A 25180-nucleotide genomic window follows, 5' to 3' on the forward strand; every position below is an offset into this window, starting at 1 on the left:
CCCCGCCCCCACGCTTCCAGCCCACGAACTAAATCTCCCAAACATTCACCAAGCCAGGAGTCCCGACAGCGATGTTAGTGGAAAGAGCCGGACGAACCACACGCCGCCGGGAGAGATGTCAGGGGCCGAGCATCCGGAAAACAAAGACCAGCCCGCGAAGCGCCCCGGCGCGGCCCTGCGCCCCTAACCGCCCGAGGAGTTGCGAGCACCGCCGAAGTGCGCGCCCAGGTCCTCCGGGGTCCCCGCCCACCCGGCGCGGCCGCCGCGGCCCGGGCCCACCCCGGAGCCGTTTTCCCTCCCAATTTGGGAACCGCGCGCCTGGGGACAAAGAGGGAGGGCGCGCCGGGAGCAGCGGCTGGCCGCGGGTCGCGACGCCCTCCGGGCTCGGCGGGAAGTCCTCGGTGGCGTCCCCTCCCTCTCCCCCACCAGCCCCTGCCGCACTCTCCCCCGCCCCCTCGACTCCCCCTGCCCCTTTCTGGTCCCCCACAAGTTCTCCCGCCCCCCGCGGGCCCCGCCCCTGGCCCGCTGCTCCTCAGCCCGCCCAGCGGCCGTCCCTCACCGGCCGGCGGGGTCCCCCGGAGCCGCCTCCTCCGCCGGGCCTCGGCCCGTCCTGCCGGCCGCCGCCTCATGTGCCCCGCGTCGCCATCGCCTTCGCCGCCACCGTCGTCTCTCCACCTCTTACTCTTTCGCCGCCGCCGCGCCTTCGCCTCAGTCTCCAGCCGAGGCCGAAGCCGCTCCCGCCGCCGCCTCCCGCTCCCGCTCCCGCCGCCTGGAGCCACGGGGAGGCGCCTGCGCACTGCGCGCCGCGGTGGGGGCGGGGGCGTCCCACGGCGGCCTGGGAGCCGAGGGCGCGCGGCACGTGGCGCTCGGGTGGGAGCCGGCGTCCCGGAGCGCCCGAGCGGCCGCGCGAGCGTCCAACTTTCCCGGTCAGGTCTGCGCTCTCCAGGATGGTCCCGGACGCGGCAGACGCTAGGTACGTGTGGGAGCGACCCACCCGCGTGGAGTCTGCACCTCGGGTGGGCGGAGACTTCGCCTCTCCGACACTTCGTTCCATCAACTTGATTCTCGGGACAAGAGTTCCCAGCGAGCAGTGCCTCACTTCGAGCAGGTTACTAACGGCGCCGTGAGGACACGCCTTACCTGGGCATCCTGGGTTGGTCCTACGAGACCCGGAGTTGTCTTCTGTGCCAAGGCATGAGCCCTGTGTAACACGGGATGCTGATTCCCCGTTCTAGGTTCTGCTCTACAATTACTCGAGGATCCTACTGCCTGCCCCCCGTCGGATTAACCATCCTAGTTTTTAGGCGTCCTAGCTTTTATGTACTTCAAGATACTTTTGAGGTCCTGGACCAGTCGGATTAGCAAGACCCTAATAGGCCATTTCCTCTTAACCCCTTGCATCCCAGCAGGATCCCATTTTCAAAGGACTTTCTAAAGACTTGTATGCATAGGAATTTCCAGCTTGAACTACCTCATAGGAATAAGAAAACTCCTCAAGTGTTTTAAGTAGAGGAAGTCCATGCATAACAACAGAAGGCATACCAAGGATCTGGGAGGATGCTTTGTAAAGTGCTCCTGAATTATCTTATTGATCTTCACTACATAGAAGGATAGGTTTTATTTTACCTTTTTGACCACAGAGGAAATAAACTCTTAACTAGTGAGGTGAATTGCTACAGGTCAAATCCCCACACACAGGAAGCCAGGCCCTTACAATGTCAAGAGGTTGGAAACTTGAGGGCTGGGCATCTGACTCACTGACAAATGTTTTGTTTGGCTAATACGGTGTTTTCCAAAATTATGAATTAGTTGCCAAATTTTAAAAATCTTTTTGGTGTCTCTCTAAAAAGTCACAATTTTTGCCACTTTGCGCTTCTGTTTTCACATGGCAGCTTCTTCTGAGTAACATCTGTCTGTCCAGGGCAGGCACTGTCTCCACTCAGCTGCTTGAATCATTTTCATGACCTGCTTGGTGTCTGTATTTCGGTTATCTTCCACCTGTGCCCCAGCCCCGTCCCCTCTCCATGATCACATTACCTCTCTACAAATGTATTTAAAACAAATGTGAAGACACTGTAAATATGCGAAAATATGAATAAAGAACATGTTAACTAAGATAACACAGGAACAACATCGTTGTACATACTGATTACAATATTAAAATCTCATATATTGCTAGTTCAAGTGTAAACTGGTATAAATCACTTTGGAAAACTGGCAATATCTACTAAAGGTGAACCTATGAATACACTATAATCTGCAGTTCCATGGAGATTTCACAGAAACATGAACAAAATACTTATACTAGAGTTTTCATAACAGCATGATTTGTAATAACCCCAAAACTGGAAGCCACCCAAAATGTCCATCATCCATAGCAAGGATACATAAAATGTCACATTCATACAACGGTACATTATACAGCAATGAGAATGAACAATCTACAATTACACACAACAAGATAGATGAATCTCACAAAACTTTCCCTTTATATAAAGTTCAAAACCAGGCAAAACTAATCTGTGCTCTTTGAAGTAAGGATAGTGGTTATCCTAGTGTAAGAATAGTTACTGGAAGGGAGCAAGAGGAGGCTCCTGGGGGGCTGGTCATGTTCTGTTCTTGATCTGGATGCTGAATACACCATACACAGGTGTGTTCAGTTGCCACATTTGAGTTGTTCTCTTTTGATAGTGTACTTTTCTGTGGCATGTTAAGACAAATAAAAATTTTTTAAAACATTTGGTTATATATATATAATATATAAACAAATATGTATTACATATTATATATATAAATAATATATATAATCTAATGTTCATTAGGTATTATTTTCCTATAAGTTCATGGATGAACCTATCAGGGAAGGCTTCCCATCTTTAAGCATTGCCCATGCTTCGTGGAGATTGGGAATAACACATTTACTATATTTGTTACCTTACTATCAAGCCTGCAGCCCGAGTCTCTCCTGGTAGAGCAAACTTTTAAAGGTGGAAATGAGACCTACGGAAGCCAAGTTGCTTTTCCTGAAGATAGTTTAAAAAAACAAAAACAAAAAACTAAAACAGAAATATAGCCAAAGGCTCTATCTCCTAATCAGGACTCTTCTTTCCCTCCTCATTAACCTTGCCAGCTAGTGACATCCTTTAATCCAGTTAAAGGTGGGGAAACAGGCCAGAAACCTAAGCCACAGGTATGTCCAGGCATTTACCAGGGTCCGCAGAGCAAACCAGGACTAGAACCTGAGCTCCCTGAAGGCAAGGCCACTGTGTTCCACCTCCTGGAGCAGAGCCCAGCACATAGTAGGTGCTTAGCAAGTATATGCAGAGTGAATGAGTGAAGGAAGGCTCTCCATTGCTAATGAAAAAAAAGGCTACCACAGGGAAAGAAAAAAAGCCCCAAAGTTTCAAACAGGGAAACGGGTCTGGTTTCCAGCCTCTGGCAGGGAGTGGTAGAACAGGGTGCTGTGAGAACCACGTCACTTTTTATTCACATGGGGCCCAGGCAGGAAAGGATCAAAACCCAGTCTGAGAACTTGAGAGTCACCCTGGGGCTCTGTGGTTTGGGAACTGTAGGGTCAAGTTGAAGGCTGCAGTGTGTCACTATTTCCATTACACATTTTCCAGGGTCCCCACTTGACTGGTAAACTCAGAGCAGATTCTTCTGTTCTGGGGGATGGGATCAGAGGCCCAGAGAGGTAGGATTTGGGAAAGCTCCCTGTTGGCAACAGGAAGCCCTGCCTGCCCGAGACTGGCCGGGTAAGAAGCTCTCAATTACTTGTGCCATTGGGAAGAGGGTGTTAATAGCATAGCCCCCCCGCCCCATAATCTCCGTTTCAGTTAACCTGTGAGACACATTATACTGCTCCTCCTTGCCACAAGGAAGCAGATTTTTTTTGGTCAAAAAATTTTTGAATAGGTAATACAAGCAGTACAGTGGGAACAGTAAGATGACTCCCCAGCAGTGTTTCCCAGGGCCTGGCTAGCAGTTTCTTGTGTATTAATGCTGGATTTTAAATTAAGGTCAATTTACTTGCAGATGAAGGGTAAGTGAAGGTGAAGTATGTATGTGCAGGAGTTGGGGGTGGGGAGAAAGACATGAAAAATGATTAGCATTTCTCTGATACCATCCACAAGCAAGGAATTTTGGACATGTCCAGAACGCAGTGTGCTGGCTTAGGACCAACCGTGCCTTGGTGAGAGGCAGTGGGGTGGGTGTGCAGTCCTGGAAAGTTCGGAAGCCCTTGGTTCAGAAGTCTGCTCTACCTAGCTGTTTGCATTCATTTTCTTGTATTTCTAAGATAGTGTGAGAATGTGATGAAATGTACATTAATTGTTATATGTTAATTTTTCATTATAAAGTGGTCCATAGTGGTTATCATTATTGGTTGGATAGCTCAGCCATTTACCTGCTGTGTGATATGACTGTTACTTAACCTCTCTCAGCCTTGGTTTCCTTATCTGTAAAATGGGGACAATGATATCTACCAGTTGGGGCTGTCATGAGGATTAAATATGTAAAATGCCTAAATCTTGTAGGCTCTCAAGGCATCAGTCCCATCTCATAATGTGCTTTGGGTAATTTGGGCATTCAAAAGCACCCAACACAAGAACTTTAGCAAAACATTTCAAGTCTGAGCATCCAATTTTTAGTACAGGGGTCGTACTGGTGCCTTCTGCGCAGAATTATTCCTTCACAAGACATGATTCTATGTCATCATCACTACAGTCTGATTCAGCCTTCCAGTCACCATTATCCACACCCTCGTAGAATCTTTTAAAATATGTGAATAGTCTCTCGAGAATGATTAGTGGGTACTGAATGCACTTTCCTGGCCCAGGCCTGTGGCTCTTGTGGCTGTCCTTGGATAAATGCTGCAAGGTCCTTGGAACCCAGTGCCTGTTTTTAGAAGGAGAGGGGATGTCCAACCCTCCCCACCCCAGGCACCTTCTAGAGGCTGCCTTAGCCTAGCTACGTTATCTGGAAACTTCCACTGCCCCTGCCTATCCCCTCTTTGCCCCTCCCATCCCCCAGACACTAATATATGGACTGTTTTCTCCCCTGTGACTACCCCAGCCTTTCAGCCTGGGTTCTTCCTATTCCAATCCCAGCTCAGAGCATCCTCTGTTCCTTGTCCACTTCATTAATCATCATCCCCTCACTCACAGCACTCCCTAGCTCAAGGCAAGAGCTGCACATCCCTCGCTTCCCCTGTCTTGTCACTCAGCTCCCTTGGGCTATATATAGCACAGCTGTGCCTTAGATCTGGTACAGTCTTAAGTCCAAGTCTCCCTCCCCCAGCCAACCCCTTCCCCCTACATAGTGAGGAGTGAATCTAGAGCTTGAAGCTTCCAGTTAGGGCAGAAAATCCCCTCCAACAAGAAGGAGGCAGGTTGGTGAGGGAGAAGAAAGACTGTGCTGAATTCTGGACCACCCAGAATATGGGAACCTTCCATCCATTGTCAGGGACTTTCCACTTCTCCCCTAGCCTATTACCCCTTCTCTGTCACTTGCTTATTCTGGAGGAAGAGGGCTCTCTTGGCAGGCAGAGCATGCAGAGGAATTCTAACAGTCATCTTACAACCATCCTATGGGTAGATGCTACCTCCATTTTACAGATGATGACACAGACTCAAGAGGTTGAGTGGCATAAGAACAATTATTTAGAGAGTGGTCGGTCAAGCAGTTGACCCACGTCTGACTTGGGCCTGCATTCCGGATCCATTAAATCTGCCTGTATCATTCAATTAGACCCCTCTAAATGAGAATTTCTATTAGTCTGAACCGATCTGGAAGAAAGAGGTTTACTAAGCACATTAGTAACATAGAATGGCTTAAATCAAAGTAATTATTAAAGACTTGGCATATTAACAAAAATGTTATAATTTTATCTTATCTGTTTACTAAAGCAGGACTCCACAGAACCTGTTCCTTGAAGTTTTAGTTACTGTGTGTTCTCAGAGGTTTTTGAAATAGAAAGCAATCTATTTTCTCCTATGTCAAGACTTTCCCTCCACTTCACAATCATTCTCCCATTAGTCCAGAGTCATGAGATTTCATTTTAGGAATGGTTAGAAGTTTGGTCCTTTTTCCTCTTCACTTACTGTGGCCTTGAGCAAGACATTTAATTCAAGCCTGTTTCTCATCTGTGAAATAGGAATAATAGTACCTACCTCATAGAGTTGTGAAGATTAAATAAAATAATCTACTTAAAGCAATCAGCACATTTCTAGCCCCACAGGTGCTCAGTAAATCACAGCGACTATTATTTTCTCAGTTCTGGGCTGAGATGCTGTGGGAGCATCTATATAATCTCAACGGGGAGAAGTTGAACTTCACTCTCCTTAGCTTGGCCCCTGTTCTCCAAAGGGCCTGGAGTTGATCCTGACTCTTGCCCTGTCTCATCCAGGCATTTCCCTCCCTTGACTCTTGGCCTAGACCATCTGTCGGACCAGGAGAGGCAGCATAGGAGAGTGTGTGAATGACTGGGAGGAGAGTTCCCATGGACGCTGGGGATATGCAGAGGCCCTGGGGAGCTGCTGTGACCCTGGGTCTCTCCCTAGAGCACAGAGTGCTGGGGAGAGAAAAGAGAGACAACAGCTGCTGGACAAATTTCCAGTGCAAAAAGCCCCTTTAGGGTAGACACATGGGCTGAGAGTTATCTAGGGAAGGAACAAAGGCCTGGGATGGAGTGGGGCTCGCCATAGTGCATCCTGATCTTTCTTCATTTCTTAGCAAGAAGGCACATTCTTTTCCTTCTCCTAATCAAGGGTGCCACGATTGATGAGCATTCCTAAATTCCAGTATCAACCTGGAGAGGGTTTCAGCTTGGCCAGCCCCCTGGGAAGCAGGCTAGAAGTATAAACTTTGGAGCCAGCAGGACCTAAGTTCAGATTAGGACACTGCCATTTACTAGCTGTGCACCAGGGGATAATTCAGAGTCTCTCAGAAGCTCAGTTCCTGGTCTATGAACAAGCTGCTACTTACTGCGTAGAACAGCTGACAGGTCTGAATTGCAAATACCTAAACTAGAAAATGTGCTAATGCTGATCACTGTCATCTCTGTAACCAGAATGAGCATCATCACCCCGCAGGCAGTATGAAGAGCTCCGGAGATATAAGGAAGTCCCACTTGTTTCAAACTCCTGGACAAACCTCCTTGGGGGGATCAAGACCAAGACCAGAAAGCCTGCCTCTCACAATTAAGGCATTTTATTTATATCCTACATTGTTCTTAAGAGTATTTGAGGCAGTATCGCATGGGGGAGAAACGACTCTCGACCCACTATTGCCTCTGTATCCCCATCTCAATTCTCCACATTGAGTCTGTCTCTGATCCAGCCATTTATGTTCACAGGAATTAAAAGACTGAATCGAGGTAAGGGCTCCCCTCCATCTGGTCTTTCGTTACTTTCCAGGGCTTGGAGTTCCAGCTTGGAACTCAGCAGATGGGGGGTTAAGACTGATGCCCTGTCCTATCTCCTCCCCTCTCCATTTCTGACTTCAAAGTCTCCATAAAGCCCGTCACTGCTTCCCTGACCCCATAGTGGCAGCTCCATCATCAGCTCTTGGCTGGTTCAAAACAGCAGACACTGAGCCCTGGCCCGGCTGCGCGCACTCCGCTTTCTAGCCACCTCCTAGGGTAAGCACTGGCATGCTGAGGACCCGTGGGGCCAACAGTCCTTGCTCCTTCAGGAGAAAGGAAGGGCAACTAGGAAGAGAAGTGGCCTCAAGCAGGGAATTTGTGGTTAGAAGGCACCTGGCAGGCAGAACCCCTGGTCTAAGGACTAGAACTCTGGGACCCCATCTAGTTTGTGATCAGCAGATATTTACAGGGGTTAGCAAGTAGAGTAACAGGGGTGCCCAGCCCAGGGATGAGGCAGGGGTTGGCAACTGTAAAGAATCTAGCAAGAGATGGACCTGGAGATGGGGGAGCAGCTCAGGGACCAGAATTTGTTGCGTTGGTATTAATGTCCATAATGTATGTTAAATTATACACATATCGACGTCTAATCTCTGGCTCTAGTGACTTGGTAACCAGTGCTGTGATACTGTCTGGGATGGCTCTGACTGCCCGGGGTCAGATCCTGCTCTGCAGCTCCCTCAGGAACAACCATCACAGACTCAAGGCCAGTGGGGGACCCAAGGCTCAAGGCTTGTTCGTCCCACCCTCCTCTGGAGTTTTCCAGCTGCTTTTCTTGGCCCAAGGATCACACCGATAGGGACACAGATGGAAGAGGGGAAGCAGAGAAGACAGTGAAGTCAGAATGAGCTGGGGGAAGTAGCAGATGTTAGGAAGAAGAGATAGGGAAATGGCACTAGTGGTCCAGCCATCCGAGACAGGATACCTGGGGCATCTTTTCAAGTAGCAGCTGTGTTGGGCATGGTAAGAGAGGGTCTTAGCAGGCAATTTCCTCCTTCCCACCCCAGGCTGAGGAGAACTGGAGTTCTTATTGTGGAATGCCTCCTTCTAGGACTGGGCTGAAGCCTAGGAGCCCCAGCTGCTAACATCTGGGGGCAGAATCATGTCTGCAAACAAAGGCTGGTGGGCACCACCTGAAGGCGAGGACAGCGTGTCTGAGAAATTCCTGAGGAAGACCAGGGAATCTCCGCTGGTGCCTATAGGTGAGTGGGAAAGGAAGGAATGGGGGCTGAGAAGAGGGCCATCTCTCAGAGAGAACATATCTCCTAGTCCTTTCAAAGAATAAAGCACAGAACTCAAGTGGTCCTACCTGGTGAATAATCAACAGCTAGGAGTGAACCAACAGCAAAGGTGCCAAGGGACAAAGGGACACATCCTGACAATGAAATGAGGGAGTCTGAATGGATGGAGGTGGCAGCATTCAAGTGTATGTGATACCAACACTAGTGTCAGGATGAGCAGGAGCAGTCTGGGAGGGGAGAACAGACGTGGGAGCCAGCAATGGTTGAAGGGCCGGAGCAGAGCTAAGGGGAGTGGGAGTGTCATGACGACGGGCTATTGTACGTGGAGGACGGGAGTCACTGGAGGTAGGCAGCCACTTTGTAAATGCTATTAAGAAGAAACAATTCAATATTCTGATGATAGCCCTCACCCACCCCACTGCCCCTGCACCGCCCCCGCCCCCCACCCCAAAGCAGCAGCAAGAAGGCAACTGTTTATCCAGATGTTTAGCCCGTCTAGTGAGGTGTCTCACCAGGAATGTTGTGCTTGGTGACTAAGGACCAAGGGTCACGTTCTCTGCCCACACAGGCTTAGGAGGCTGCCTGATGGTGGCAGCATATAGGATTTACCGGCTGAAGGCTCGTGGTTCCACCAAGATGTCCATACACCTGATTCACACCCGAGTGGCGGCACAGGCCTGTGCTGTGGGTGCAATCATGCTGGGTGAGTAGCTGGCAGGGTCATGGGAAAATGAAGGCGAAACTGATTAGGCAGAATCTGGCTGTGAGTCAGTTAAAGGACCATGAGTTCGGTCCCTATTCCCTATACTAGGCGCCACATCTGCCCTTTGGTAAAGCCCCCACATAGAGACATTTCCAGGGTTCCCTGTTTAATCTCCTGTGTCCCAGGGGATGGTGTATAGTTTGTTTTGTGAGTTTTTCTAGAGGTAAGAACCACACAGCAGAATGTATGCCGATTTTCTCTTCCTCTCTGGAGCAAAAGGCAGTTACTTACTAGCTGTGTGACAGAGGACAAATCCCTTCCTCTGAGACTCAGCTTCCCCATGTGCAACATGACGATACCCACCCCTGCCTGCCTACCTCGCAGACTGCTGTGAGCTTCCTCAGACAGACAATATACGTTAAAGTGCTTTGTGAACTGGCAAATGGGTTGTTTCCTCAGGCTGTGTAGCCAGGTGTTTGTAGCAGATGTTGAGACGCAGGATGGAAAGATGAGCAGGGAAGCTGGACACTCAAGGGAACGACCAGCATCGGACCCCCGGGACTTTGGGACTCCGCAGCTGTTCCTCCTCTCTGGGACACCTGGGAGAGCCAGAGGATGGGTGGAGGGTTCCGTGTCATGGGACATTTTTCCTTTTCCTTCACACAGGGGCTGTGTACACAATGTACAGAGACTGTATCAAAAGAACAGCGCAGGATGCCGGGGAGAAGTAGGATTCCTACACGGCCTGGGGCAGTCAGAACCTCTTTAACCGATCCCTGGTATGAGCCTAATAAAGTAGTTTTGAGGCAAGTTGACAGTCTCTTCTTTACATGGGGGAGAGCACAGTAAGAAGCTGATAGTGGTTGGTGGGAGGACTTAGAGCAAAGGGCTGGAAATCAAAGAGTTCTGGCCCCCAATTCCAGGGCAAGGAGAATCTTCAGGGGCAGAGGAGGGGGTGTAGTAGACCTCTGATCCCAGAGACCCAACAACTCCCAAATCCCCTCAGGTCCCACCCAGAAGCAGCATGGTAGAGAGAACAAGATGCCTGGAGTGTGAGGGATGGGCAGTAAAGAGGCCACAATGCTCATGGGAACACTGAATTTAAGAGGCAGGCGTTCCTCCCCCCATAGGCCGCTTCCCTGGGGACCCAGGCAGGAAGAGGGCTGCAGCTGGGAGCAGAGACAGTGAGGCCTCTTGGGAGACCACATATATCCAAAACCCAAGTGCCAGGACTAGACTGTGCTAGAGGAAAGGGGGCTGAGGACCAGGGATGAAAGGAACAGAGCGAGGCAGAAGTCAGAATGTTCTGTTCACTTATAAACCATGTGTAAGGTCAAACTTGTAAAAAAAAAATTCCATGTAAATTCTGAGGACAGGGCCCCTTGGGGTTCAGCACTTCCATACCCTTCTCCTTTCCTGAGCCCAAGCATCTCTCTGTTCTCTGGGAATGGAGCCAGGCAGAGGCCACAGGAGGAAGCTGGAGGCCAAATGCTCGTCCTGGGGAAGGACTCTGGGCTGGAGGCTTGGAGGTTCTTGGGTTGTTCAGGATGGCCACAGCAGCGCCCAGATACTCTCTGACAACATGGAGTCCAAGTCATACCAGGTCCCAGCTTCAAGTCCAGGACGCAGCCCACTGCAGGGAGCAGGAGCTGCCAGGACCCTGGCACTCACATGGGGTAATTGAGCACAACATCCTGCTTGGCAAGCTCCAGTAACATAGGATCATCGAAGAACTTGCTGATGCTCACATCTTCACTCAGGCCCTGCAGAGAGCGGGGGCAAATGCAAGCATGAGCCCCTTGTGGAGGCAGACTGATCTGTACTTGAGTTGGGGGCTGGTGCGGGGCTGAGTGTCAGCTGAGCTATTTCAGGAGCCCTGCCTTTTGTGTATCGTCACAGGGCAGGAGAAGGCACTCCCTTCCCAGTCAGACTGAGCCCAGGTTTGGTTGCCTGAAGCCTGTCCAGATCGCATCTTCTATGTTGTGAACTTCTCTCAGTCTTTGGGAGAAGGGACCAAAAGCAAGGAATGAAGAGAGACCCAATTCCTGCCGAGACCCCTGGGGGTAGAGGGATGGCCATGGGCCTGAGGGACATTTACCTTCCTACGTCGGGTTTTAATCATGAATTCCCGGGCCAGGTGAGGAGCTGGCTGTGGCTCCAAGGGGCGGATGACAATGCTCTTGTCCAGAGGATCACCAGGTACAATCTGAAAGGCAAAGTGGTTTTGGATGGTCCAGGCCGACCTCCCAGAGCATTCAGGCCTAGAAGCAGGACTCTTCTAATCCCACTTGGGACTTAGAAGGGGAGCCGGTCAGAGCAGACTGGCCCTGTAGGGGTGGAAGGCCACGCTAGCCAGCCTGCACCATTTTCTTACCTGCCAATGATGGAAGACAGACAAGGAAAATGCCTGACCCTGGGTGTGAGTCCGCAGATCAGTCTCAAAGCCAAAAGAGTCAATGGCTGGGATGAAAGCTTTGATGGTGTAGAGAGGGGAGCCTGGAATGGGTGCATCCTGAGTCACATGTCCCCTGAGACAGAAAAACAAAAAGGCTGTAGTCCTACAGAGGCCAAAAGCAAAGAAGCAATGCATTCCCAAATGTTTATCATCAAAGAAAGAATAACCACAAGCACGCTCCAGAGGGCAGAGAAGGCCTGGGGCTCTCAGCCTAATTCTCTGTGGAAGTCAAAGGGGCAGCGACCTCTGGGTAACAGTGGGACATTGATTCTAAAGGACAGGGTCCTTTAGACATTCCCACCCTTGACACACTGCTGTACTTGCCCCAGGAGCTCTCTGAGGAGGGGGCCCAAGAAGGAATCTCAAGTTTTAATTTGCATTAATTCTGGGGATTGCCTCATTCTTTTCCCACTTCCTTCTACAAACTGGCTCACTAGGTTTCAGGAACGGAGTGGCTGGGGGAGGCCAACGCCGCTTTCCCCACAGCAGTAAGTTACTTCTTGCTCCGCTCCTGCTCGCCGCACTCTCCCTAACACACCGGGGCTGCTCACCTGCGCCTGGCCAGGACAGTGTAGACAGCAGAGACACAATCTGCAGGGGCCTGGACCTCTACAAAGTAGTAGGGCTCCATCAGACGAGGCGTGGCCTGCAACAGAACAAGAAGGGTTCCTTAGCTTGGGGAAGGCTGAGGACCGAGCACTTGGAAAAAGGGAAGGCTGGGGGACAGTCATCTCAAGGCCCCACTTAATGCCAATGGCAGGACAGCCCCACTCACTTACCATGAGGAAGGCAGAATAGACAACTCTCCTGGCTGTGGGGATGATTTGGCCCCCACCCCGGTGCAGGGGCTCCTGGGCAACCACAGCATCCAGGATCTTAAACTTGACATTTCGAATCACTGAAAAGGAGAAGGGGGAATTGACTGAGGAGTGGATATGCTAGTCAAGGGCGCACGGGCAGAGCAGCAAGGAGCCTCCTGCAGCACTGTAGCTGTCCTATGGCCATGAAAAGTGGTACAGAATCACCCTGCAGACGTGCATCCTAATAGCGTAGGTGGAGATCAGAAGGTAAGCGTACATTCTCAGTGTTGGCTTCAGGTCATGCTCAGACTTCATAAAGTATCCCTAGAAGTGCGTATGTTTCCCTTGCAGATATTTAATTACTTTTGGATGTAGAGTAAGTCCTAGAAATTGCACATTTGTCCCTACTAAGTCCAATCCTGGTCTATAAACCACTCCAATCCCATTCTCCTCTTGACATCCTTCCTCAAACACACTCTAGGAATGAGGAGCAAATGTCAATCTAGAAATGATTTCCATTTCTAGGATGTAACAAGCAGCAGCATGAGGACAGGGAAGGACGAGAGAGGAAGCTGGCCCAGGACATGGGTTGGCCCTGTGTGCCCCAAGCTGCTTCTGCTGGCAGGTCCCAAAGATGAGCCCACCCCACTTCATACCCCCAGATGCAAGGACACCAGAGGACTGGGGCGAGAAGACAGAGGCACTGTGGACTTACGCTCATCACAAAGGGGCCCCTCCCTGGTTCCCCACTGGAAACCTTGAACGATGCTGTCCTTCACTGAGCCGAGAAGAGCCTTGTCCACCTGCACAAAACATGAGGGCCCCTTAGCAGTGACCCTGGCTATAGCCAAAGAGTTTATAAGGAGAAGAAGGTAGGTAGACCAGTAAGAAGATACTCTTCTTTACCAGAAGATACAAAATACTTTCAGGAGAAGAAGAGCACTTTGTAATTTCTTCCACTCAAGAGCTAAGAGACCACCACATGGCTCCCATCAGTTCTGCTGTACCTCAGAGGGCAGGGTATCATCCACCAGGATGTTGGGGCCAGTGGCATCAGGGCCAAAAGCCCAGATGGAACGGGCAGCCAGCAGATCCCAGTCATACTTGGTCTGAAAGAACTCTCCCAGTTTCTTCCTGGGGGAAGGACGAGAAAATGGCAGTGTCAGACAGTTCTGTGATTACTGGCTCCATGAATTCTGCCTTTCCATACGACAGTCACCTCGGACACCCACACTGCGCCCAGGACAAGAGAGGGAGACACAATTTCCTCCCAGAGGATTAGAGAGACCCAGCAGGTAAGCTGTGGAGCAACGTCAGCCTTTAATCCTGGAATCAGAGCCATGTTCTCACCTGTTCCATGTGATTTGGACCACCTCGTTCTCTATGTCCTCGGCGAGGCCCTTCTCGAGAGGCTCAGCAATCATGGTGATCTTGTTCCTAGTTAGAAAGGACATGGGTAATGAGGAGAGTCAGGAGGACTAGCAAGCGAAACATTCCTAAGGAAAGGGTGAAAAAGGGAAGAGCTAAGGCAGGGACATCAGTAAAAGCCACAGGGGCAGAGAAGAGGAAAAAGATCTCATCTTCTGCCTTGTTTCAATTGAATCTACTACTCCTTAAAAAAGTAAGGTTTGGTAAAAAAGCAATTTTTTAAGAAGCTTTAAACCAGTGTTAATGTATTAAACACAGTGAACAGGAGAGTTGCCGCTAGGGAAAATTTTAAGATGGTCATGTTATACAGAGAGGAGAACGGGCAATTACAAAACTCACCCTGGGAGTAACTAAGACAAAGAATTCCATAGCATCGTGTCCAAAGGCTTAAGGGATGAAAGGGCTGGGGCAAAGCTCAAGTATCCTAAGCACCCACATCCCAAGACTCAGAGGTCTCTATTTCCACAGCTCTTGTGACTGGGATAGAGTTGGGGGGAGGGGAAAGTGCCCCTGTGAGTCCCAGGGTCACTATAACCCCCCACTGCTTACTTCTTATTGGGCGTTTCAGCAAAGCACTTGAGGGAGGATGTTTCTACCACTGTCTCACAGAATGTGACAACGGGATCAGCCACCTGAGAAACAAAATAAACTGTCAGGCAAGGTCTAACAGCTGGAAGGACAGCCTTCTGCCAAAGGGAATCCCAAGGTTCCCCTGACACCACCCCTGTGAGAACTCCTGTCTTAATCGGCTCAGTCAGCATTAGTGACAAGGACGGTAACAGGCTCAGGCCAAAGTCCAGACCGTCACTAGGAAGCCTGGAGGACCTAGCGTAGTGCACAATTTACGTTCCTGAGCCAAGAGCAAGTGGAGGATCAAATTAGAGCCTATATCATAGTCCCTCAAGGTTATCTTTCAACACCTGTACAGCCGTCCCACCACCATCCACTGAACCATGGTAGATCTGCCCGCTGTCTCTAGAGACTGACTGGTGAGCCCCTGTTCCATTCTCAACCATGATGTCCAGAAGCCCCTATGTGGCCTGCTACTGGGAAGTGCACTGTCTTCTACAGCACCAGTCCTGGACACACCAGAAGAGTCTCAGAGAGGGACTGGAGGGCACTCATTCTCACCACCATAGGGCCTTGGAGAAAACGTGTGTATCAACTCGGAGACTGAGGCTGTGCAACGGGCAGTTTAATTAAGAAGCTAAATCACGACCTACCAATGAATCCAGAAGAGCCAGTCCCCACTCTCTCCTAGAAACCATTCACTCTGAGCCCCAATCACCACAGATGGGTTAAATGCAACTACTTTCTTAATAAAAGACTAAGAAAACTCCGGCTTGGGAGCCTTGACTTTGAACGCACGACAATGAGAATAACCCCCACCAAAGAGGGCATATCAGATCTCAAATACTTCCCCACAGAGGGAGCAACAGATCATGCTCTTCCCACACAGATCTTCTCCCCAATGCACCCCTCTCCCCTTGGGCCTCGCTGAGGAATCAAGGGTTTGGTTACTTGTACAATCCGTCTAGTGTCAAGAGCCAAGCTCCTGGTCAAGGAGGTGCCAAAGAAAGGAGCAGCTGCTCTACCTTGATGTCTATCTCTGAGTACATCTTCCGCAAGTCGTGCATCACACAGTCCAGGTAGAGTTCCCCAGTACCCAAAATCACGTGCTCGCCAGATTCTTCCACCTGAAACACAACAATCCTAGTGGTCACAGCTTGGACTATCTTGTGCCACTAACAGAAGACAGAAACAGAATCAAGGCTAGAACCCAAAGGGAGGTGCGTGAACCCACTATCAGAAGAGCCACTGCTCAACGTTGGTTCCAGGCTCTTCAGGAAGAATCACTGGGGAGCAGTGAAGTACGAGTCAGTCCTCAAGATACCTGGACCACTCAGCACAGTACTAGTGGGCGTGAGGTCACAGAGTTAATTCTCATCTTAGCCACTTAGAGAAAATCCTGTTCTCTCTGTAGACATAAGCTGACTCTTTAGCCCCAGCCAAATCCTCAGAGAGGTATGCTGGCAAGCTCAGAGTGATTCACTTTTTCCTCTACGTTTCCTGGAAAATCAATCCAAAGTGTACTTTCCATGAAACATCTCCCTCCTGCCTAAAGACACTTGTGGAAGATGTATAGGGGCGCGCGCGCGCGTGCACACACACACAGGGGTCTCATCCTGCCTTCAAGTGACAGTAATAGACATGGATTAGCTTCTATGTAGGCTGCCAGAATCAGCAGATCAGAGCTGCCTGATGGACAAGAAGCTGCAGGCAGCATGGACCCCTCTGCTGGGGCACGAGGGTCTCGGCAGTTGCTGCAGCCTCAGGCATACCTTGGTGGTGAGGGATGGGTAGCTCTTGTTGACCTTGCGCAGGCCGTCCAGCATCTTGGGCAGCTCTGAGGGGTTGACTGGCTCCACGGCAATCTTGATAACAGATGTGGTGTTGAACTTCAAGGGCCGGAAAATCTGAGCCTGAGACCCAAAATGCAGAGGAGTGAGGACACCTGGACTGAGCAGGCACAGAAGGTGTAGGGGTCAGAGAGAAGCTAGGACCTGTTGGGGAGGAGACCACCCCCTCAACCTGGAGCCAAGGAGCTGCCTGGAGACAACCTGAGAGGCCATTTATTCCCGTGTATTTTAGTAGAATAAAGAGAGGAGGGAAAGGAGTTCCTCCTAGTTCCTAGCATCTGAGCCAAGAACAGGGTGAATCCAACAGGGTCAGATCTAGAAGGCTGAGCCTATGCTGAGGCCTGGAACCAGGAAGCAACAGTGACTCCGGGTTCACCCCCTGCGAGTTCTCCTGCTTGTTGCTCTCGTGTGCTGTGGTTCCCTGTGACCCTCTAGCTGAAACCAATCCAGTTGCCTCTTCAGAAACTCTACCTCCTCATTGCCTCGGGGTTCAGTTATAGTCGCTGTCTTCACAATTGGTTGGTCAACACCTTCGATCAGAACCCAGTTGCCAGCAGGAACACGGTTCACCTCAATGTGGTACCTGGAGCAAAATCCAAGAAGCAGCAATGGAACTGGGCAAAGTATTTATTCCATAAAAATTTACTGAGCACTTGCTCTGTGCTGGGAAATGAGCCTGGAGCAGGGTGAGCAAAACAGATACACTCTAGCAGGGGAGAGATGCAATAAACAATCAATCATACAGCTACACATATGTGTGGTTACAAACTGATGTGTGCCATATAAAAAATGCAAGGTATTATATGAAGACAAAACAGGCAAATCTAATTCCACTTGGATGTTGGTGGTAAGCAAGTCACTGCCCAAGGGGTAGAATGTAAGGAGATGCCAAAAGCACCACAGAAGACACTGTAACTCTCCCAGCTCTTTAATTTTCTTCTGCCTTCTAGGGAACAGGGTGAATCTGGAGGCACGAAAAGGGGCCATCAGTAAGATGGAGCAGCCATCCCAGAAACAGGGCTGCTTCAGTTCTGCTTTCGAGCTAAGATGCCCAACTCATGAACTGACAAGCAGCCCAGAGGCCCAAGCTAAGTTTGATTCTGCAGACCAAGATGCTACAAGGGATCCAGAAAAGTCTTCTATCCTGGTCAAAGAACAGGTTTGGAAACAATCTCTTTTGGGAAGAAACAAAAAGGTTATGACTTAAGAAACACAGAAGCGGTGGCGGGGGAAGGATATAGCTTAATGGTAGAGCACGTGCCTAGCATGTATGAGGTCATGGGTTCAATTCCCAGTCCCTCCATTAATAAATCAGTACAAAAATAAACCTAATTATCCCACCCTCCAAAAAAAGGGAACACAGAAGAGGAAGAGAGAATTAAGATGAGTAAACACAGAAATCCTGCTACAAAAATTCACACAAGCCATCCAAAACACAAAGGCAGGGCTCTTGGCATTATCCCAACAAGAACTGCCCTTTGACCCTACAACCTTAAACAGTAAGGATTAGAAGTCAATAGATCTGCTGAGGGAGGGTCACCCTACCCACACTGTAGGGAGACAGGCAGCTACAGTGTTTCCAAGGAGGACCACCCTTCCAGCTCTTTGGGGCAGTTCCAGTGTGGAGGTCCAGGTGTACCCTGAGAGGCTCTGCTTGGCAGTACCTGGCCACAGAGATCCAAAGGCGGCCCACGGTGCATATCTGGGAGTCTTCCTCATCCTCCAGGGTGTAGTTCTCCCCCAGCACCTTCACAGGCTGCCCAGCATGGATGGTGCCACTTAGCACTCTGCCAAAGGCATGAAACTGAACTCCATCATCTGTGCTGTACATCTTGGTCGTGTGGCACATCAGGGGACCCTGGAGGTGGGGACAGAGTGCAGCCTTAACCACACATGTTCTCGGGGAAGCACCACTGTCTCCACCTCCCCTGTCAGTAAGGACATGAGCTGCAAGAAGAGGCAGTCCAGACCCCGAAGACATAGTGATCTTCTGGGAAAATGCGAACCAAGGCCTACTCCCTACTTAGTTAACAGATGTCGCAGGCATAGCAAAAAAAAACCTCTTCCTTCCTGGGGGGTTTGGGGGAGTGAGGGCACTGGGGAAGAGAAGCAGGTTTAGGATGGCAGACTGGCACTGTTAACTTGCAAGATTACAAGACTAACTTGCCCCAAATCTCTTCCAAAGAAATAACTTACAATTCTCAATTGGCTCCATGTTTATGCCAAGAAACTAGACTGTCTAAGGAATGACTGGGAAAGAATTTTTAAAAGCCAGGATTGCCAAGATTAGCTACCGTTTGTTGAATCTTTACTAATCTGTTAGGCACCAAGCTAAACACAACCATGACACTTTTTTAATCTTACTTACTTCCCATAACGAACACATACAAATTATTATCATCACTTTATAGACCAAGACCCTTAGACTCGGAAAGCCTGAATAGTGTTCCCAAGATCACACCACCAGTAGTGGAAACATCAGCCTTTGAATTCAGGTCTGACTATACTCCTGGGGAGAGCCATGCATAGATGGGATAGAAGGCACTAATAAACAGTATCCCCACACAAGAGGGGAAAAAAATCAGAGAACTAGGGGAACACATTCTCTTACATCAGGGTCACAGTCGCTCATGGCCTCGCCGAGGTCGGAGTCCACACCACCGGTGTAGGTGTGCTCAATCTTGGGCTTGGCGCCCACCTTTGGAGAGGGGATGTGCTGCACACACATGTCCACAAAGCCTGTGGAGGGAGAAGAGACAGCCATCACATACACTCTCACAGGGGAATTGGGCAGGGCATTCTGATCCACTCATGATGCTTAGAAAGCTAACAGTGAGGGGACAAATTTTCAACTCTAAAAGCTATGGCCCTATGATTCTAGGGGGAAGTGATACCCTGCTTCCTGGGTGTATGCTTCTAAAAGACTTGGAGTCACACTGAGGCCACAGAAAATCAAGAAGCAGGTCTCAATGGTTCCTTGGAACTCAGCTGACAAAAACCTTAAAGTATCTATATCAGTCTGTAACCTTTTATTGAATATAAGCACTTACTGAGCACTTACACAAAACTAAGTAAGTACCTCTTCTCTTCTTTCTAGATCTACTTAGAACAGTCCTCGAATTGACTCTTCCCCTTTGTTTCTGTTTAATAAGTATCCTGTTTTTCTAACAGCCACTAAGCCATACAAGAGGGAACCTTCATTAGCACCTTGGGGTGCCTAGCCTGTCTGCTTTCAGTTGGATCTCCTATGTCAGACTGATGACTGGCCTAGAATGAATTACTAAAATTATACACTTCGGGGATTCAGATACCTAATTCCTACCAGACTCAGAATCAAGACACTGCTGAGAGGGCCTTAGCCTTCATCTTTTTCACCTCCCTTATTTTAAAGATAAGAAATTAGTCACAGAAGGACTGAGTGGCTGGCCTAGGATCACCCCAGGGAAGGGCCAGGGCTACAGCAGGATCAAGACTCAGGTCTTTTCTCAACCAGTAGGGGCTCGTCCTACTATGTACCTGCCTTGTGCATAACGAAAATGCAAGAAAGAGGAGCTCAGGGAAAGAGGAATTTGAGTCTATAATTCACCTTTCAAGTCCCAGCCTGGTGTTTTCCCCACTATTTCACAATACCCATGAGTCCCCTTTCCTGAGAGCCCTCTGGCAAAAATACCAGAACCTCAGAATTGGCTTCCCCATTCCCTTTACTTGCACATTCCTCCTGGTGGGGAAATTTAATTGCTTTTTTCCCCCCAAGACAGAGTTCTCAGTACCATCCACTAACTAAAGCAGCAAGGAGAAAACCCAGATGTCCTATATAACTAATTTGTCGTTTATTTATAAGAGCCTCAGCTCTCTAAACACCACTGTAGGGTAAGGAAAAGTATGGGCCACGAGCTCTTTATTACCTGTAAACTCGCCAAAGAACTTTTTGCAGACCAGCCTGAGCAGGGGGCGGATGTTCAGCTTCAGTTCCTCCTTGGTCAGGTGGATGCCTAGCTCGTCCAGGGTCCTTGGGAGGCTGGTGTCTACATCACCCACAACCTGTGACAGTGCCAGATACCATGTCAGCTCTAGTGACAGCCCAGTGTGGTGGCAGAGGACAAGGAAGGGCCAAAGGGCAATTTGAAGGGTCCCTGCACCAGGTTCTTTTCTACAGCGTGAGCTCTTGACAAGGATATCAATTTGGTTTCAGGGAAATCTTTGGTGCCTATGCTTCAAACCAACCTTGCAAGTAGCAGGCTTGGTTAAGTGCCCACGCCAATCAATAAACCTGGCCCTCTCAGATGGACTGCTGTTCAGTGCTGCCTCCTCGTGTCTGAAAAGCAGCATCTCATCCCATTCAGGAAATCTCTTACCCTTCCTTCTCTATTTAGAGATCTCTTAGATTTAGAGGATCATTGCACTGGAAGGAACCAAAAATGCCACCAAGCAGTCCATTTGCTGTCAGGACAGGGCCAAGCTAAATCATCCCCAGCAGACTCAAGGTCTCTACTGAGACAGATTCTATAAATTTCTTTTATTAATCCATTCTGGTCTGACACAAGATAAGAAGTATTTTCCAGTGGCAATAAATTTTAATCATGTTACTTTGTCTTTTGGTATGTTTTACTATTTTGGCAGTTGGCACGGCCACACACATTTTGTGCATGTATATATGTTCACTGTGCATAGTGGTTATTAAACACCTGCATAAACACATAACACAGTATAACTGTCTTGGGAGAAAAATCTGCATGAAAATTCCGGGACCATATCATTACCCTTTTAGCTCTGCCTTTTAGGTAGCACAAATTCACACAAATGCAACTTTATATTCTTTTCTTTGGAACATCCCACATGTTTAACTACATCTTTACCACTGTCTGATGCGTTTTTTTTCAATCTGACAAATATTACATACATACATACCCAGAATAGTTTAATAGCTTGATTAAAATCAAGCTCATACAGCCATTCTTTTAATGGCAGCAAAATACTTCATTTTATGGGATGCACCGTAATTCATTTAATCAGATTCTTACTGATGAACATTTAACCTATTTCCAGTTTTTTCCCCTTTTCTTGCTGTTATAAACAATACTATGACAAACATATATATGTCTTAAATGTACTTACATATATAAAAATAAAAACTGGAGAATTTTCATGTGAAACAATTATATCTGTAAGTTAAATCCCCATAACCGAAACTATTATTTCTCAAGTATCACATTCTTTTGAATACTCAACATCTTTGTAGAAAATTTCTCCAGGCTGTGCCTTTCTTTTCCCTGTGCCTTTCTTTTCCTATCTTTCCCCTTCACTCTGATCTCAACAGCACGTAGACGACTGTAGTGTTCTAGATCCAGAAGACTGGTGACCAACCTTCCTCATACTCAGTAATACAAAACTGAGCAGGTTCAGGCATAGGGGGCAATCTGAGTTCGTTAGCTTTTCCGCCCTGTGCTTGAAGGGCAGACCTGAGCCAGGTGGCCTGACACACTCACCTGAGCCAGGATCTTATAAAGGGGCTCCAAGATAAACTCCACAAAGCTCCTCTGGGAGCTGCTGGTTGGGGCCTTTTTTGTGAACTTTCGCCTAAAGAGATAAAGAGTTCTTGGTGATTCAGGAGGGAGAAGGCAGTAACACTAACCCCAAGGGTGTATTTCTTAAGTTTCGAATCTGAGTAAAGCCGAGGGAAAGGAATGATCATAAAATTTTCAAAGAGAGATTCCTGAGAGGGCAGAGGTTATGACTCTCATGCATGTATCAGCTGAGCTGTGGGGACCTCAAGGGATACAGCCTCTCGCCCAGTTAGAGCTCATGAAGCCAGCTCACTGAGAAGACGAGAGATGGTAGTTCACGTCTAATAAAAAATCAGGTTTTAATCTCAGGAACTTTGTCCTCACTTACTGGGAAAATGGATCACTCCTTTAGGGGGTCACTTCCCACACTCTACTTACGTCTTGGGGTTGAAGTAGATGTCACCCCAGAGTCTTTTAGCAAATTCCTGGTAGTTAATATCACCTATAAGAAAAGCCATGCAATTATAATCTATCGACCAAGTGTTCAAAATTCTGTTTCAGGGTGCCACAAGTGGTTTCTGAGGAATTCCAGCACTTTCCTTTCCAAAGTCCAGACATTTCCCTCTACCCAGGAAGGCAGACAAGGATTCTGAGGCACAAAGGACAGGACTGGCAGAAAGCTGACAAGGAGCTAGAGCCAAAATGAGCACCTAGCAACTCCATCTCCATCCAGCAAGCATACGACTGAGCTATGGACAAAGATACAGTTTACATTCTTTCCTTTGATGGAGCAAGCTCATCTGCCTATATGCTGTCCTCTGTCTGCACTTAAACCCTGTCCCTTCTGGCAGTGGAGCTTAATAGATCCCTCACTCTTTCCTGATCCACAGAAGTTCTACTCTGCTGCCAGTGTGGGCAACCTCCCAGCTGCAGCACCACGCTGAGGCTCTGACTAGCCCTAAACCCCTAAAAGACAGACAACCAGCCTTCTGGAGAGAAAACACCAAAGCCAACCTTTGCGTCATCTCTCACCAATCAATATTTTTAGCTTGACTACCACTGCTAATTCTCATCAGACTAAACCAAGCAATTGTGGCTTTTAAAATTCAAGATCTTCTGAGTCAAGAGCTCCTGTAACATTCAGCCAGATCCCTGACATCACCAACTATCACGTGGACACTTCTACCCAGACGCTTTTATGCCTATCTCTCACTCGCGCAGGCACATAGGAAATTCATCACCTTTTCCCTTCAGCCACAGGCCCTCAGAATTTTCTATCTCTTTCAGTGTGGCTACCACTGACACATCAACCAAGCTCAAAATCTTTCTTCCCTACTTTAATTACCAAATTCTTCCCTTCTTTCCCACATAATTAGTTACTGAAGCACTGCCTCCTCTGTGACCACCGTGTCTGTCACACACCTCTATTACTGCACCTAGCATATGTTGTATTATAATCACTGGGCTGGGCTGCTTGAGCACTCCCAGGAACTAGACCTAGCGCATGACAGAAGGTTAATACATACTTATTCAAAGAACGAGTGACCACCTCCCCAACTCACCTCCCCCTTTTCAGTCTCACAGGTAACATTAAGCCAATATTCAAAATCTTGTATCTGAACATTGGCTAAAATGTCTAAGTAAGTCTAACTGACTACAGGATAAAGTCTAAATTCCTTAACCTCACATTCCAAACCATTCTCCATGTGTTCCCAATCCAGCCTGCCAGTACGTTTACTTGAACTCTTCTCCCTGGTCAAAGAGTCCACTGTTACTGAAGAGGCCACGGGCCAACACCACCCGCCTCCGTGCCTCCTCTCCCAGCCCAGTGAGTTTGGAACTCCTCGCTCCCTACTCTCCACTGTCCGAGCCCCATCTTCTTTATGCAGCCTTCCCTAGGTTTGTGAAGCTAAATCCCCCTCTGCATTCCCCCAGCTCTACCTGCCTTCAGCAGCCCCCTGGCACTCAGCCCACACCACCTGACACCGCCACTCATCACTGAGGGATTCTGCCTACCTACTGGACCAAATTCCTAGAGTCAGAGATTATTCATCATGCCTTGCATTCCTAGTAAGAGGATATGGACTCAATTTTGGCAGGATGATGTGATGAAAAAGGACCAACGTGGATTCTAGTCTAAAACTCATCAATAACTTCTGTCCCTAAGCATAGCTTTCCCATGTGTAAAACAATGGGGAAGGACTCAATGATCTCTGATATTCCTTCTACGGCTGACTTTGAGGAAGTCGACACATGGCTTGTCAGAATGATGTTGGGCCCACAGCTTCTTCATAAACTTACAGTGGGTTCAAAAGATGAATAATATTTTCTCCTGAGGCTCAGGGCCATTTTCAGTGGGAAACTGAATCATCAATCCATTATAATTACAGAAACAATCTTGGGTTTTGCTTCATATGCTGATATAAAGAATACTCAGAAACATAACCTGGAACCCTGTTCATGTGACTTTCATTACTGTCCATCTATCCATTTATAAACAAAAGAGCCTTCTGCAAACAATCAAAATACACGTCTAATGATGAGAAAGTAGTTAAGTTATACTATATCTATATGGTAGACCAATGGGCAGTTACATAAATTCGTTTTTATAAATAAATTTTAATAAAATAGGCAAATTCTTGTGATCTAATGCTAAGTGATTATTTATCTTATGCTATTACATAATATATGTATATACATATGTATAATATGATCTCATTTATGTAAAACACTAAACAGAGAAAGAAAACGATACCAAAATATTTACAGTGGGTATGGTAATCAGGTTATGGGCAAATTTTGTTTTCTGGACTAGCTTTTACTGTATTTTCCACTTTCCTAAATAAGGATGCAGTAAATATACACATTAAAAAAAAAAAAGACCAAATTTTAATTGGTCCAGTTTTTCACCAGAGCGAACATTTCCACAATGAGAGTGAGGCAGGACCGTGGACTGGCACGAACAGAAATACTGGAGCTCCAGTGCCTACCAACTGCAAGACCTCTCACCAAGCCTGTCTCCTCAGCTCCAAAAACAGGAGCTATAATGACCCCGGTGAGGAAGCGCAGTATCTGACACACATGACACACGCGACATCCAGGACAAGGCTCCTACTGGAATTTGAGGGAATTGGGGAGGCACAGAGGTGGAGAGCGGGGGAACCTCTTTAGAGTTGGGAAGTTGGTCCCAGGGCTCTGGTGCTGAGGTT

The 25180-nt window shown here is 48.3% G+C and overlaps 3 protein-coding genes across 13 annotated transcripts in view; 1 reads left to right on the plus strand and 2 right to left on the minus strand.

Annotated features, from left to right (window-relative positions):
• Nucleotides 1-762, minus strand: part of GJC1 (gap junction protein gamma 1) — a 30937-nt gene extending 30175 nt beyond the window's left edge. For 2 of the 5 annotated variants that reach the window (XM_032457383.1, XM_006173097.3), the window contains exon 1: nt 50-399. The gene's annotated coding sequence lies outside the window, so the exon portion shown is untranslated. Of the gene's footprint in view, nt 1-49; nt 400-559 lie in introns of those variants that run through there. The other 3 variants (XM_032457381.1, XM_032457384.1, XM_032457387.1) reach the window with 3 other exon arrangements.
• Nucleotides 50-24616, plus strand: HIGD1B (HIG1 hypoxia inducible domain family member 1B). Of its 7 annotated transcripts, none has more exons than XR_004311721.1 (4): nt 50-973; nt 8472-8622; nt 17418-17626; nt 22533-24616. XR_004311721.1 is itself a non-coding variant. In XM_006173101.3 (4 exons), the coding sequence occupies exons 2-4, from the start codon at nt 8523-8525 to the stop codon at nt 10093-10095; spliced, it is 300 nt and encodes a 99-aa protein (XP_006173163.1). In that variant the 5' UTR covers nt 7514-7639; nt 8472-8522; the 3' UTR covers nt 10096-10174. The 7 variants fall into 7 exon arrangements, 4 of the variants coding, with proteins under 4 accessions (XP_032313279.1, XP_006173163.1, XP_032313280.1 ...); XR_004311722.1 differs by lacking the exon at nt 22533-24616 and adding an exon at nt 19349-20125; XR_004311723.1 differs by lacking the exon at nt 22533-24616 and adding an exon at nt 19565-20125.
• The window catches only part of EFTUD2 (elongation factor Tu GTP binding domain containing 2), a 34501-nt gene continuing 19979 nt past the window's right edge, over nt 10659-25180 (minus strand). Inside the window, exons 12-28 of the mRNA XM_032457378.1 lie at nt 22410-22473; nt 21954-22044; nt 20373-20508; nt 19079-19206; nt 18132-18325; nt 16939-17050; nt 16390-16530; nt 15643-15744; nt 14597-14679; nt 13970-14056; nt 13627-13753; nt 13335-13422; nt 12599-12717; nt 12371-12465; nt 11739-11892; nt 11463-11570; nt 10659-11127 (exon numbers count right to left, since the gene is read on the minus strand). Of these exons, the coding sequence (XP_032313269.1) occupies nt 11032-11127; nt 11463-11570; nt 11739-11892; nt 12371-12465; nt 12599-12717; nt 13335-13422; nt 13627-13753; nt 13970-14056; nt 14597-14679; nt 15643-15744; nt 16390-16530; nt 16939-17050; nt 18132-18325; nt 19079-19206; nt 20373-20508; nt 21954-22044; nt 22410-22473 (1925 nt within the window). The 3' untranslated portion in view covers nt 10659-11031. The remainder of the gene's footprint in view (nt 11128-11462; nt 11571-11738; nt 11893-12370; nt 12466-12598; nt 12718-13334; nt 13423-13626; nt 13754-13969; nt 14057-14596; nt 14680-15642; nt 15745-16389; nt 16531-16938; nt 17051-18131; nt 18326-19078; nt 19207-20372; nt 20509-21953; nt 22045-22409; nt 22474-25180) is intronic.

This window comes from Camelus ferus, chromosome 16 (genome assembly GCF_009834535.1).
Source record: "Camelus ferus isolate YT-003-E chromosome 16, BCGSAC_Cfer_1.0, whole genome shotgun sequence".
NCBI lineage: Eukaryota > Metazoa > Chordata > Mammalia > Artiodactyla > Camelidae > Camelus > Camelus ferus.